Below are 15,131 nucleotides of genomic sequence, written 5' to 3'. Positions count from 1 at the left end.
ATTATAGCTCACGTTATTGCCGAAAGTATTCAATTTTTTCCTTATGATTTCAGTTGTAGAAATCTCATTGCTTTTGTAATAGTCGTCTATTGTTTTTTTCAATGATTTTATTAGATTAACAACTAAAGGATTTGGTAATCCTGTATCACATCGCGTCTTGCGTTCATAAGGTTTGTTTTTGACTATTTTACGTACAGTTGAGAAAGGAGTTTCGTTCCAATCTGATGTTGCTTGTAATAGTTTGTTTTCCTCGAAACCAAACTTGAGATGTAGATTCTTATATACATTGAAGCGTACTCTCTATGTTCAAATGCATCCGAATCATATTCACTGGTATCTCTTTTTCGCTTGGTTCAACATCGCTATTAGAATCACTGCACTGGAAAAAGTCTGCGAGGTTATCACACTCGTTATTACTATTAGTTATTGTCCAAGAACGCCACACTTTAAACAGATAACAAAAATTTCAAGTCATTATAACTGCACCAATATCGAATTTCAGCACTGAAATTGCGATCAGTTCCTGTACTGAACACGACGGCGATAACCATCCCTATATTCCCCGATTTCTATTCGTCACCGTAACATGACTTCAATTTTATGGCTCTTAAGCCAATCATAAAACTCGGTTAGTAAAAATTATCCAATACGAACCGACAAATCTACACTACACGTGGACTAGTTCGCTGCTGGTTCATTTCTATGTATTGGTTTTTTTGGCCTTTGAGAGTGCCGCCAACTTTATGAGTGCACAATATCGTTTACTTCGACTATACGCGCAGGTTCCTAGGAATCTGCATATCGAGTTGCGCTGTTATTGATTATTAGCGATTGTTCGTAAACAGGCTGATATTTCGATACATTACACTTATTGTAGATTAAACTTTCTCTATGACTATAATATGAATTACATTTTGGATAACTTTGCAATATGGGAGCACAGAATATCCTAAATTACGACTTTACTTCTGAGGTTCAATAATAAACAGCAAGTAAACATTAAAAGCCCATGTGAAAGCCCATTTTTCAACCTAGTTCCCACTATTATTAAGGCACTTATCGTATGTCATCCTCAAAGAAGGTTGTCTGTCGCCTGATTAGACATCCATTGCAGCACAGAATAAGTTAATCAGTCTCCTAATGAAATGAGCTCCGCCCTTTTCTCCTGTTTTTTAGTTGATTGTCACAAATATGAAAAATACAATTTTTGTGAAAAATTTTTCTGAGAAATGAAAACGATTATTATTATCAATAACCCGATCTGGAATTAATGTTGTGTTCCAATTACTTTCTTCACTTCTACCTATTCACCTAGAATTAACATTCATCAATTTTTCTGCAACCCAATTCCACGAATATTGCTAGATAAAATTACTTATAACTCCCTCGCATAATCTTTGTAACTTCTAGGAATCCCAATTAAGTTATATATGCATATAATTGATGCATTTATTGGCTACTAATAACTTTGCTCAATCTGTGTCATAATTTTTCAAACGTTATCTCTGTACTCTATAAAACGGAACCGCACTATTCATTAACAAATAATCGATCGTAGCGGTTCGAACAGGATCCGATCGCGTATTTACTCAAATGCAGCGTGATTAGATAACAATAATGACTTTTTTAGCACATAAATATAAATATCGTCTGATTTTTCTCATAAATTATATTTGTTTTATCGGGCGCCAGATGAACTCTACCACTGTCGAGACCATCAGTACGAATTCGAATTTGCACTTTGTACTCCTGTCGCTCGAAGCGTGTTGATTCACTCACTATATCTACAAAAATGCAAGTTTCACACGACATGACATCCCTAGTTTCAATTGGGGGTTTGATTGATATAGCAGTATTACTTCTAGCCTTGGCCAGCTCGTTCACCAGATCTAACATATCTAAAATTAAGGAGGCAATATTACTTTTGAATTTCGAATCGTTTACTGTCACATAATTTCACGTATCTTTAAAAATCAGTATGTTATAGATGCTGGACTCCACAAAAATATATACAGGGTATTTCATTAAACGCTTCCTATCTTTGAATTTGAATAAAACAAAGTATGTGTGAGATATCATCGAAAGTTTTTATTCGCTTGAAAGACCCATTGATGCCATTATGTGTGGAATATAACATCGTTCAAATGTGTCACAGCTTCTCTGGATGGAACGCATCCGAAACGTCCTATTTTCCATGACTCTATCGCATAAATCAGGCTGAGTTTGTCCGATGGCATGAATTATGTTGGTTTTGAGGACCGCTGTTGTTTGTGACTTATCCGCTCACATCTGCGACTTAAGAAAACCCCACAAGAAAAAGTCTAACGGGGTCAAATCGCACGATCTTGGTGGCCAGTTTACATCACCTCCACGTGAGATGAGCATGTCCTAAAATCGCAGAATATCAAATGTGGCATGAGCTGTGTGGCATGTAGCACCATCCTGTTGAAACCACATGTCGTTGGTGTCCAGATCATCCAATTCAGACCGAAGGAAGTTGATAATCATCGACCTGTAGTGCTCGCCGTTGACAGTGATGCCCTGGCCAACGTCGTTCTCAAAGAAATATGGACCGATGACGCTGCCTGCCAAAAATCCACACTAAAAAGTAACTTTTTTGGGATACATTGGACGCTTTTAGATCTCATGTGGATTGGTATCGTCCCAAATTCGACAATTTTGTTTGTTCACGTACCCGTTCATCCAGAAATGGGCTTCATTGGTAAAGATGATTTTTCAATGAAAATTAGAGTCAGTTGTCGTCTGCTCCAGAGCTCATTCAGCGAACACACGTCGTTGTCTATGGTCGTTTACCTTCAGTTCCTGGGTCAGTTGAATTTTGTACAGGTGCAGGCTCAAGTCACGACGCAAAATTGGCCAAGTTGTGGCATGCGAAAAGCCGAGTTCTTGTGACCGACGTGAAATCGACTACCATAGTCCTCTCGGTAGGACGATTGAGGCGACCGTAAAATGAGCGAAGCGCGCGGTACATTGTCCGAACCGAACACCGATTTTGTTGATACAATTTCATCATTTGCACGTGTTGTTGAATGCTATATCCGACTTTGGTGATCTGGCAAAACAGACTGATTCATTAACAACTAATTTGATAGATGTAGCTTTAACAAGATGGCCGTTATCAATTGTCAGAGTTCGAAAGTCCCTGTTGTAAGACCCTATACATTCAAAAAAGTAATATTTAACCAAGTTGAAAAGAAAAATAACTCAAAATTATTAAATAATGGTTTTGGCTTTCTCCTTCTTCATCTCCATACAAAAATGTAGGGATCTTCCAAAGAAAGGAAGATGGCAATTAGATTAGATTGTCGGGGAGCTAGCCCATGGCATGATTCACTCCGACCTTTTCAGATCTATTGTGATGCTCCTTTGTTGTTAGAGCTCATTGTCTAGCTTGATCTCTTTGATGAGAGTCCATAGCCTTGACAATAACCCCTTCGTATTGCTGGCAGCCTCTGGTTTCTCTTTCCCGCATCTTGCGTGTCTCAGCCTTGCTATCGCTTCGCATTCACAGAGCACATGCAATGGGGTTTCTTCCTCTTCTTGACAAAACCTGCATTGAGTTTCTTTTTTCAGACCCATATTGTTCATATGTTTCCTGAGCCGGCTATGTTCTGTTAGTAGACCCACCTTAGGTAAGGCGCAAATTGAGACACGTATAGCACGTGTGACGTGACCTGACACGAGGGACACTGCGTGGGGATCCGCAAATTAGGACGCAGTTGAAATCAAGACACGACACGTATGGGTTGTGCGGTGATCTACAGTGTGACCCATTTTTAATGGAGACACCCCCCTAAAATTTGAAGTTGTGAACCGATTTTAATAATTTTTTTTTGAAATGTCAAGTACTAAAAGGTCTACCTTGGGACAAAATTTGAAATGTTTATTAAAGTTTCAGGGCATACTACGATATTTTTTCTTAGTCGAAAATCGAGATTTTTTATTAGCGATTTTTTTATTGAAAAAATCACTACGCCACTAGATTCAGAGTGCCTCTAAACAGGTGTGACCAAAATTTCATGAAAAAATATTCATTGTTAACAAAGTTATGACAACTCAAAAATTCGAAAACTCACACAGCTAACAGTTACAAAAAACACCCTATATCAACCATGAGAATATTTTTTTTATGATTTCAACAATAAAGTGCCGCCAGATGAAAAAAAAACAAATAGCGTAAATATTTTTAATGAAAATAACGGAATTACATTCAAGTTTTCATGCAAATTAACTAAAACTAAGACCTAATATTTCAATTTAAATCTTAGTTGCCATGGAAATGATATTACAGTTTGACACTTGTGAAAGATTTAAGTGTACTATTGTCAACAATATTGACCTTACAGTTCTTCGAATTATTTTGTGTCATGGCTGCAAGATTGAGCGTAAGAGAGAAAATTGAAATTGTACGCCTTTCGGGAGATGACGTTAGAAGTGCTAGAGGGGTTTGTAGAGTATTTAATGAGAGACATCCAGATCGTCCTCGTATTAGCTGCGGTACGGTAAATAAAATAAATAAAATATTCAATGAAACTGGTGCAGTATCAAAAATGATGTTATAAAGTTATCCTGTACAAAGACGAAACAGGAATGATCAAATCATTTTAGATTATTTCGGAAATAATCCTAATGCCAGTATAAGGAATGCCACTTTAGATTTGAATATTCCACGAGAAACTATTTGGAGATGTCTCAAGGCGAAGAATATTAAACCTTTCAAGGCAAAATTTTTACACACACTTCAAGAAGGCGACGAAACAAGACGCCTGGAATATTGTTTATGGGCCCAAGGGGAATATTTAAACAATAGAAATTTTCTAAAAAATATTTTATATACCGACGAAGCCACTTTCACTACAAATGGAGTAGTGTCATCACAGAATTGTCGCTATTGGGCAGCGGATAATCCTAAATGGGTAATAAACTGTAAAAGCCAGTATTCCCAAAAAATCAACGTCTGATGTGGGATATTGAACGAACGAATTATTGGTCCTTTCTTTTTTGAGGAAAACATTAATGCGCAGAGGTTTCTAGAATTTTTAAACACAGAGTTTTGGGATGCTATTCACGAGCTGCCAATCAATGAACGATCAAATTTAATTGTCCAGTTAGATGGGTGTTCAGTTCATTATGCCAGTTCATTAAGCCTCATTATGGCTTAACGAACATTTTCCAAACCTATAGATAGGCCGTGGTAGTCCGTTTATAGAGTGGCCACCCATATCTCCAGACCTCACAGTTTTGGACTTTTTTGTCTGGGAACTTCTCATACAAAAGGTTTACAAAACCCGCTCAAGAGATAGAAATGAACTTTGTGCAAGAATTCAACAGGTATGTGCAGATATTAGCCCTCAAGAACTAAGGAACGTAATCAGAAACATTCGTAAGCGCTACGACACATGTATCGAAATACGTGGTGGATTAGTAGAGGCTACTAGAATCAATTGTTGCACTGAATCGAAACATTTCAATAATTAGTTATTAGTTACGTTCAATAAAATTTTTTGCTTCATTGTTAGTTGAATTGTTCGAATGTAATTCTGTTATTTTCATTAAAAATATTTACGCTATTTGTTTTTTTTTTCATCTGGCAGCACGTGATGTGCTGCGTCACCTTACACGTGCTATACGTGTCTCAATTTGCGCCTTGCATTACGGTTGGGTATTAGCAGGTCTTCCGTGAATCTGGGCGATGGTTTCTTTATAGAATATTTCGCCTGCCTCATTCCTGGGAGCATATTCCACCACTCTATCGATTCGGATTGCATCCACGCCTTCACTTTATACATGCTTTCGCTACCACGCAGAAGGGTTCTGGCCAACCTTTGTATGCCGCCTAATAGCCTACCCGTACCCGATTGCTTTGTTCTTGTTCACCAAGTCATTACACCGTATGTTATCATAGGTCTCACTACCCTTTTATATAACCAGAGTGTCATTTTTGGGTTCAGTCCCCAGTTTTTCCCGCATATTCTTCTGCAGATTCCCAGGGTCATTCTGGCCTTATGTGCTGTGTTTTGGATGTGGAGGTTCCACGTGAGCCTGTGGTCGAAGGTCACGCCTAAGTATTTGACTTCCGTGGCCAAAGGGATCTCCACTTCATTGAGTATTGGTGGTTTCAGTCCTTGCATCACTCTTTTTCTTGTGAACACGACGACAGTGGTTTTTTGGTCATTCACTGAGAGGTTCTCATGCTTGCACCATCTGCCGACGATGTGCAAGGTTCTTTGCTCCGAGATAACGCCTGCAAATTTCCCTTTTGTGACTATCACCGGATCGTCAGCATATCCCAGGCAATATATGCCTTCTTCAGATAGCTTCCTGACGAGATCGCCTACTAGGGTTGCCCATAGCAATGGCGATAGTACGCCTCCTTCTCTGTTCTTACCTGTATGGTAGCCTCTCCTAGAGTGGGGTATATCATCCTTCTTTACAGGCTGGCTTTTATCCATCGACACACGACAGCTGGTACTCCTCTGTTTCCCAGTGCGTCTATAAGTGACTCCGTGGAGACATTATTTAATGCACCTTCGATATCTAGAAAAGCAGCAATTAATCTTCTCGTGTTTTAATCATTACTTCAACCAATAAAAAAGCGCTAACGTCTCTAATGGACCAATAGATGAATCCATCGCATCAATCGATGAATTTAAGAACCCTTCATTCCCATTTCGGTACTGTCCTCACAGTACCTACTTTGAAGTCAATTAGAGAACTTCGAGTGTTGCCTCATTGATAATGTGTACCGCAGTCGTAAATGAAACGTCCGACATGAAAACCTTGACACAACAATGTCATGCCGTGAATGTTTACCCTCTTGAATAACTTATTTTCCCTGCGGCGTAATGATACAAGTGTTTTTTTTTCTCAGATCTGACGATGGCTTGACTCCTGTTCACATAGCAGCCGCATGGGGACGTTTGGAGGTTCTGCAGCTCCTCCTCAGCTGCGGAGGTGACCCCGAAGCTCGAGACAGCAACTACATGACCCCCTTCCACTACGCGAAGAAAGAGAATTTTGTTGATTGTCTCGAGCTACTCAAATCACATTTTGTCAACAAGACGCATTTCATTCAAAGAGAGAAAGAAGACTGTATTTGTAAAATAGAATTAGGTGAGTTGAAAAAAAGTCTGTGAAAGATTGAGGATGACAAAATTTCAACAAATTGAACTGTTCGACGTTGAACTTTGAGAAATCGCAGGCAATGTTGTCAAATTGAAAAACGATTAAGTTGCTAGAAAATGAATTGTCATTAAGTGACAATAAAAAAAATGGCACTTGTTACATATTTATTAATTTATTACTTTCAGTTGATTAGAAAGATTTTTAAGCTACAAAAACATTAACTGTTTTCTGTGTATCTTTCAATGTTGATTATACAGGCTGATTCACGGTGGATGGCACATTAGACGTTTCTGGTGAACCAGACAACGGATCACTTTGAAAATTTAATGGAGGGCATATTCGGACATTCTCTAGCCAACTAAAATATTTTCGACAATGCGGTGTTGCCGCTTCTATTAGAAAGCAGTAGCAACTTTGATTTTTCAAATGGAACACTCTGTATATAATATTATTTTTGGAATCTCCAACAACTGCCCGACAACTTTTCTTGATATTTCCCTATACCTATCTGTTACCGTTTTCGAAATAAAAATGAATTTCAATGTTTTTCTTCGAAAATCATGACTTCTAAAAATGCCGATATCTTTTAGTTAAGAAGTACTATGATATCGAAATTTGGTTTGGAGTTAGGTGATATTTGGACACTTCCCACACGTCAGCCTAATCTCCGTTACTTCAATACAGGATGGTAAAAAAATACAGTTTTTTCGTTTGCTTGAAAAAGTTGCTGAAATTTGATTATTTTAAATAGAACACCCTGTATATTATTGAAAATTCGGAAAGCTGCTGAAATTTGCTTTCTTTCTATGTATATCATACCTATACCTAACTAGTCAAGTTTCGGACTTATGAACATTTATTTGTGAAAATGTCCCTTCAGAATGGTATTTCCATTCGGTATTTGGTAAGCAGGCCATGATTACTATTTGACAGTAGCGTTGTGACATTCTCCTAATAATATCGACATTTTCGTCACTTCAGAAGTTGCAAATACCTTCAAAACGATGGAACAAAACTATTCAAACGAAGTTCTTATGAATTTGTTTATTATTTTTGGACAGTGTGACAAAATTATCAGCAGAACATGTAGAAAGTTCAATGAAATGTATCCGAATCTACCGCCAATGAACCTCAAGAAATTTATACGAATTCAGAACAATTTCAATGCATTTGGATCAACTTTAAAAGCACCAAGAAACTTGCCTCGACCCGTAACTTTCGAAGACAACCAGATTAATGTCTTAGCATATTTTCACGCATTTCCCGAGTCATCGATAAGAAGTGCTGAAGAAGATTTGGGTATAAAATATTCATCGGTTCAAACAATCTTGCGAAGACATAAAATGCATGATTATAAATTCACCAAAATTCAAGCAATGAAGCCTCAAGATCCTCAACAGAGAGTAGAATTTTGTGAAATGTTGTTGACACGCATTCAAGAAGATCCACTTTTTTAAATAAAATTATTTGGACTGATGAATCGAAATTTTCGAGAGAAGGGATTTTCAATAGAAAAAATCGTCATTATTGGTCCAGTGAAAATCCTCATGTCACAAAAGAAGCCGGATTTCAAGAAAAATTTAGTTTTAATGTCTTCTGCATGTTGATGGACAACTAATTGAGGTACGTGATATACGAGGAGTCATTAACATCCAGAAGCTACCTGAATATTTTGGAGAATACTGTAGACAGTTTCGTGGATAATCTGCCACTCGAAGATTATCGAAACTGTTGGTACCAACTAGACGGAGCTCCTGCACATTGCACAAGAGAAGTGAGCGCAGAACTGGATAGACTATTTGACGATCGGTGGATGAGGCGCTTGGGACCATGGAATTGGCCAGCGAGATCACCCGATCGTAATCTATTAGATTTTTATTTGTGAGGAATGTTTAAAGAAAAAGTTTACAAAATACCCGTGCGTTCGAGAGATGAATTGTTAGAAAGGATTGCCCAAACATTTGAAGATTTGGATCCCAATGAAATCAGATCTGCCACCACGAAAGCAGTCAACACCCGCATTTTAAAGTGCTTGGAAGTGAACGGCCAGCGATTCGAACATATTTTGAAATATTCCACATGATTGTTTTACTTTTTTATAATTATTCATATCAATATTTCCAATTTCAAGTTTCTTGGTGCTTTTTTAAAATTTATCCAAACATATTGAAATAGTTCTGAATTCGTATAAATTTCTTGAGGTTTATTGGCGGTAGATTCGGATACATTTCATTGAACTTTCTACATGTTCTGCTGATAATTTTGTCACACTGTCCAAAAATAATAAACAAATTCATAAGAACTTCGTTTGAATAGTTTTGTTCCATCGTTTTGAAGGTATTTGCAACTTCTGAAGTGACGAAAATGTCGATATTATTAGGAGAATGTCACAACGCTACTGTCAAATAGTAATCATGGCCTGCTTACCAAATACCGAATGGAAATACCATTCTGAAGGGACATTTTCACAAATAAATGTTCATAAATCCGAAACTTGACTAGTTAGGTATAGGTATGATATACATAGAAAGAAAGCAAATTTCAGCAACTTTTTTAAGCAAACGAAAAAACTGTATTTTTTACCACCCTGTGTTGAAGTAACGGAGATTAGGCTGACGTGTGGGAAGTGTCCAAGTATCACCTAACTAAAAACCAAATTTCGATATCATAGTACTTCTTAACTAAAAGATATCGGCATTTTTAGAAGTCATGATTTTCGAAGAAAAAAATTGAAATTAATTTTTATTTCGAAAACGGTAACAGATAGGTATAGGGAAATATCAAGAAAAGTTGTCGGGCAATTGTTGGAGATTCCAAAAATAATATTATATACAGAGTGTTCCATTTGAAAAATCAAAGTTGCTGCTTTCTAATAGAAGCGGCAACACCGCATTGTCGAAAATATTTTAGTTGGCTAGAGAATGTCCGAATATGCCCTCCATTAAATTTTCAAAGTGATCCGTTGTCTGGTTCACCAGAAACGTCTAATGTGCCATCCACCGTGAATCAGCCTGTATGCCCACACACAGTACTGGTTGGTTTTCAATTCTCATAAACAGTTACTTTGTATTTTCAATTAAGTGAATGTGGTTCTATCTCCCCTTTCACAGATAAAGTAATCGTAAACAATGGCAGTACTGAAGGCGAGTACAAATTGCTCGAAGTTACCGGCAGTATTAAGAAAGAAAAAAGCATCCCCAATTTGCAAAACCTACCCCAGTCCGACACTAACGAATACGTCATGAACTGGTTCAGCAAGCACGTCGACGACATTGGGGGGAAAACCTTCATCAAAGTTCCTGCTACTGCGGGCACTAGCGAATCCGAGGACCAGAGCTTTTTCTCCTTCGAAAGCTCTGTGGACGAATCGGATAACCCCAGCGCCAGGAAGATAACCCCGCAGGACATAACTTTCAGGAAAGCCTACAGGAAGAAACGCAAGATCAGCAAAGACGGCAGTGGGTGTCGTGAACGAACTGACAGGTAGATACAACATTTTATTAATACATAGAGAGTCGTATAACACTTCATTCAATAACGGAATAGTATTCAACGAGCGATAAATGTGTTTGTTACACATGAAAATGGCGAGAATTAATAATTTCTCTCGAGCAGAATGTATAATTTTTCTATCCTTGATAATTATTACACAATTTTCACAATAATTGAAGTGATAGCTTCTCATGGGAGGGTAAACCGCTTGGTAACGTAACTCATAACGGCGCCAGTATATCTGGCATCTTCTCTCGCTTCTCTTCGCTTGACTCAGTGTTCAGAGTGCGGTCGACATATACTGTTGACAGTGAGCATATAACGTAAAACTATCGCCGCTTTTGAAAGTGATTGTACAAAATTTAATGAAACAAGCATAAATGATCCTCGGAACATTATAGAATCTCCCAACGGAAGGTTAGTTTAATAATTTAAAATTCACACACACATATTTGTTTACAAAAAGGATTTGAAGCTTTAATAACTTCTACTTATTATATGCGAGCGCTTTCGATAGCAGGCTGTGCTATCATCTTCTTGGTTCTACACAAACTGAACGTTTTATCTTCTTATTTGTTCTTTTATACGGTTAGAACGCCTTAGTGCAGGTATTTGTCCTCTACTTGCAACACACGCCATACAAAACAAACATAACTTTCCCCTACATCATCAAAACATCAAACTCATAAAACAAGTCGAAAAAGGAAACCGTATGGACATCTGGGAAAACCTAAACAACTATAAATTCAATAGTCATAATTCACTTATCGAAGAACAAATACAAATCAAAACACAACAAGACCTAGCATTCAATATTCTACACAATACACTTTCCCAGAAAAAGTGAAACTAGAGAAATTCCAACACAAAGGATATTACCTAATGTAAACCAAATACAGGCATATTTAAAGAGACATCCGGATGACAGGAGAATGACAAATACCTGCACTAAGGCGTTCTAACCGTATAAAAGAACAAACAGGAAGATAAAACGTTCAGTTTGACGAAATACGTTACAGTTTAAAATTGTTTTGAATGAGTATAATGTCATATGTCGAAATTTCACAAATCGTTTCTATTGGTTAGGATTGACAGACAGTTGACATGACATATGTCAGTGGTTATAGTGATAAAAGTTGTTGCCAACTTTAAATTGTAAAGATTTTTTTGGAAATTTCTACCTGTGGGTAGCTTTTGCGTGTTTTTGTATTGAAAGTAAATTTAAAGATTCAATGCTGTTTTGAATATATATATTGTTTACAATTATTGAGTTTTACAATAAATACAAAATATTAAGTAATCGTAAACGTAATATATATGTTTGTGTAATAACATAAAATTTAAGAAGTAACCTAAGCTTTTCTCAAGTTGAACAATTTCAATATTGAAAAGTTCAACTTAGATTAGTTCAAGTTATTACTTCTGTCAGACGTCCCGAGACTCAAACTTTTTTTTTTATTTCTTGTCATTTTTCGCCCATACGGTAGCTTCCTTGATAGAAATTAATTTCTACCGTATATAAGCGATGCCACGAATGTATTGATGAAGGTAGTTAACACTGAACTTGAAATGTAGTTGTTTGTATGTTTTTCTATAAATTTCTAACTTTTTCAGATTATAAACCAAGTTTTGGTATCCCGTCATTGTTTGTTTTTATTGATATGTAATTCATTTAACTAACTTTTGCCGCACCTTGTATAATCTTCGGACAATAAACATATCTGTCTATCCGCAGAGTGCCCGTAAAGTTAAACACCAGCACCCCCATGAAAGGAAATCCCGCCAGAAAGCTAAGCTTCACGCCCGATGAGTTATCCCCGAACGACGTTTCCAAAACACCGCCAGAACCCAAAACCGAAGTCATCTCCAGTGAAAGCGGAATCGTGACCCTCTCCAACTCCAAAGAGTGCACTCCCAGCTCCTGCAAAGCCGACCACGTGGCGCTACCGCACAGCGTTACCGATTCGGCTTCTTCGGGAATTTTCGGTTCCGTCAGCGGTGAGAAGAAGAATTCCACGAGCAGCGACTACTTGACATGCACCTCCAATAGTGCGTTGAACAGAAACGTTTTCGAAATCACCGAGGATCTCACTAAGAGCATCGAAGATGGGAGCAAAAAGTCTGATGACGCGGCCAGTACGGACCTGAGTTTCATGAGCGTTTCGGAGGTCTACAAGTACGAGGATATGGAGGAGGGTATCGTACTGTATGAGAGAAGGTTGTTGAAGGCGCCGAGGTAAGCAGGGGCGGATTGAGGGGTTTTGGAGAGTTTAAGATGTGGGAGATCTAAGTGATAGTTTAGTTGTGGTTCCTTAAACCTAGAATGATTTGAAACCACGCACAACATGATGTGTGATAGTGATAAATCCCGGACGGTTTACTTATTGAACCAGAAAAAAATCTGAAAATGTTTTTGCCATCTTCAAAACAGAGTTGAGTAGAGAAAACGGAGAGATAGACTATATTAGTGAGTTTAGAAGGGAAATTTGAATTGCTATCCATCTCTGTATCCAAGTTCACATGCACTTATTTTACAATTTCGGGCATATTTTTGAAGTTTATAAAAATTCTTGTGAATCTCGTGGCCGAACTTGGCTTATTTGATCATTTCATCAGCCTTTAATAATAAAATCGATTGATAAAGATATATTTTTGTCATGATTGTCTGCAGGTGGCGCTGTAGTACATCGTACTGAATCAACTGAAGACGGAGTTTAGGAATTGGTTTTGATTTGCTTGTGGAATTGATTTGCTTGTTCGACATTTTTAGACGGGTCACTCCATTTGAAATGACCCACCCGGCACGGACGAGGAGCTATTACTACGAAACCGGTCTATGGGTGGTCATCCCGACCAAATTAAATTAATTTCACTTTGAAGCTTGATACCAAACAGTTGTTGGACTACAGTAGGGATGAACTACGATGTCTAACAGGCCTTCTTACAGGTCACTGTCATTTGAATCGTCATATGCAGAGACTCGGACAGTTGGAAGACAGTGTGTGTCACCTCTGTTTGGAGCAGAGCATATACTTTGTGCCTGGGGACCGAATCAGGTTTTTAGAGTTCGGCAGAGCCGTACTCTTGCCATCTGACCTGAAAGACCATTCACAATACAAGCTAATTGGCTTCGTTAAGAAGCTGGGTTTATTTGACCGAGTGTGAATAGGTGTGAGCCACAATAAACCCTTGCGGGTTTATTGTGGCTCGGGTCGGGTATCTGCCACACGTACCTACAAAATCGTAGGTTTCACATATATATATATATATATATATATATATATATATATATATATATATAGAAACAGAAGTTAATATCGGACATAGCACTCATGAAAGTGGCAAACCATAGACACATGTTTCGGGCTTTTGGCCCATCATCAGTATGGTGCAGCCAAGTGTAAGGATGGGCAACACTTGGTTACCAAAAGATAGAAATAAAAATGCACGGAAACACCAACAGGAGCCAACCGCACATTTGTGGTTACAGTTGATAGATCTCGTGGTCACAAGAAAACTATCAAAATCACCACGGAGGCAGCTATAGCTACCTGCGTGACATCCGGGTCCAGGAAATTATACAAATATGAAAGTTATTGAGTGTCTTGATATAGAAACAGAAGTTAATATCGGACATAGCACTGTTTCTATATCAAGACACTCAATAACTTTCATATTTATATATATATATATATATATATATATATATATATATATATATATATATATATATATAGAATTATGTTTTTTCAAATATACTCTATAAGAATATATATAGAAATTAATTTGTTTTTTATCGACAAATGTATCTGAGAATGCATCATCTTATCTTATCATACAATTAATAAATTTTGACCTTGGTTGATTTTCAGTGAGTGTAATGGTAGCACAAAGACCGCGTCGTTTTCTTCCAAAATGTCGTCTTTGCCGGAAACTTTCCAATATGACGCCGATACTCTAAGAAGGGAACTCACCTTACACGGTTATGATCCTGGTCCTATCACAGTCACTACCAAGAGGGTGTATCTGAAGAAGCTGTACAAGTTGACGAAAAATCCCCTGTTAGTTCAAGATGTTCAGCATACCTTTTCAAAGAGAAGTGAGTTTATGGGTGAAATATATTTAAATAATAATAAAGCTTTGAATTTTGAACATGCACTAGTATAATCCAAAACTATATTTGTAATTTTTTATAAGAATGTATAATAAAATGCATTTTTATTCTATCTATTCTTTTAAAAACTTTTTTGCTTTTGATTAGGTATTAAAGACCACACATTGATCTATAAATGAGACCCAATAATTAATGATATTCCCCCAAACCGAGGCAAGTTTTTAACGACAAATTAAAGAAACAAAATAAATTGAAAAATATTCTTCAAAAAAAGTAGGGCTGTTATAAACTTTCATGAAACATTTCTAGAACGATATTTGCTACATATTCCTTTGTAAATAACCCCTGTACTTTGGAGTTTCCTTGGTTGTTGTTTCTG

At 37.3% G+C, this 15,131-nt stretch overlaps 1 protein-coding gene across 1 annotated transcript in view; it reads left to right on the top strand.

Moving 5' to 3' along the window:
- The window catches only part of LOC111510634 (uncharacterized), a 44,845-nt gene that overhangs the window by 26,370 nt on the left and 3,344 nt on the right, over positions 1–15,131 (top strand). Inside the window, exons 3-6 of the mRNA XM_074181058.1 lie at positions 6,893–7,134; positions 10,257–10,629; positions 12,374–12,874; positions 14,511–14,737. Of these exons, the coding sequence (XP_074037159.1) occupies positions 6,893–7,134; positions 10,257–10,629; positions 12,374–12,874; positions 14,511–14,737 (1,343 nt within the window). The remainder of the gene's footprint in view (positions 1–6,892; positions 7,135–10,256; positions 10,630–12,373; positions 12,875–14,510; positions 14,738–15,131) is intronic.

The sequence above is a fragment of the Leptinotarsa decemlineata genome, unplaced genomic scaffold, assembly GCF_025532065.1.
Source record: "Leptinotarsa decemlineata unplaced genomic scaffold, Ldec_3_MD MMD2_tig00026307_RagTag_RagTag, whole genome shotgun sequence".
Taxonomy (NCBI): Eukaryota; Metazoa; Arthropoda; class Insecta; order Coleoptera; family Chrysomelidae; genus Leptinotarsa; species Leptinotarsa decemlineata.
The sequence above is the reverse complement of the archived record's forward strand: the minus strand, read 5'-3'. Positions and strand labels throughout refer to the sequence as shown.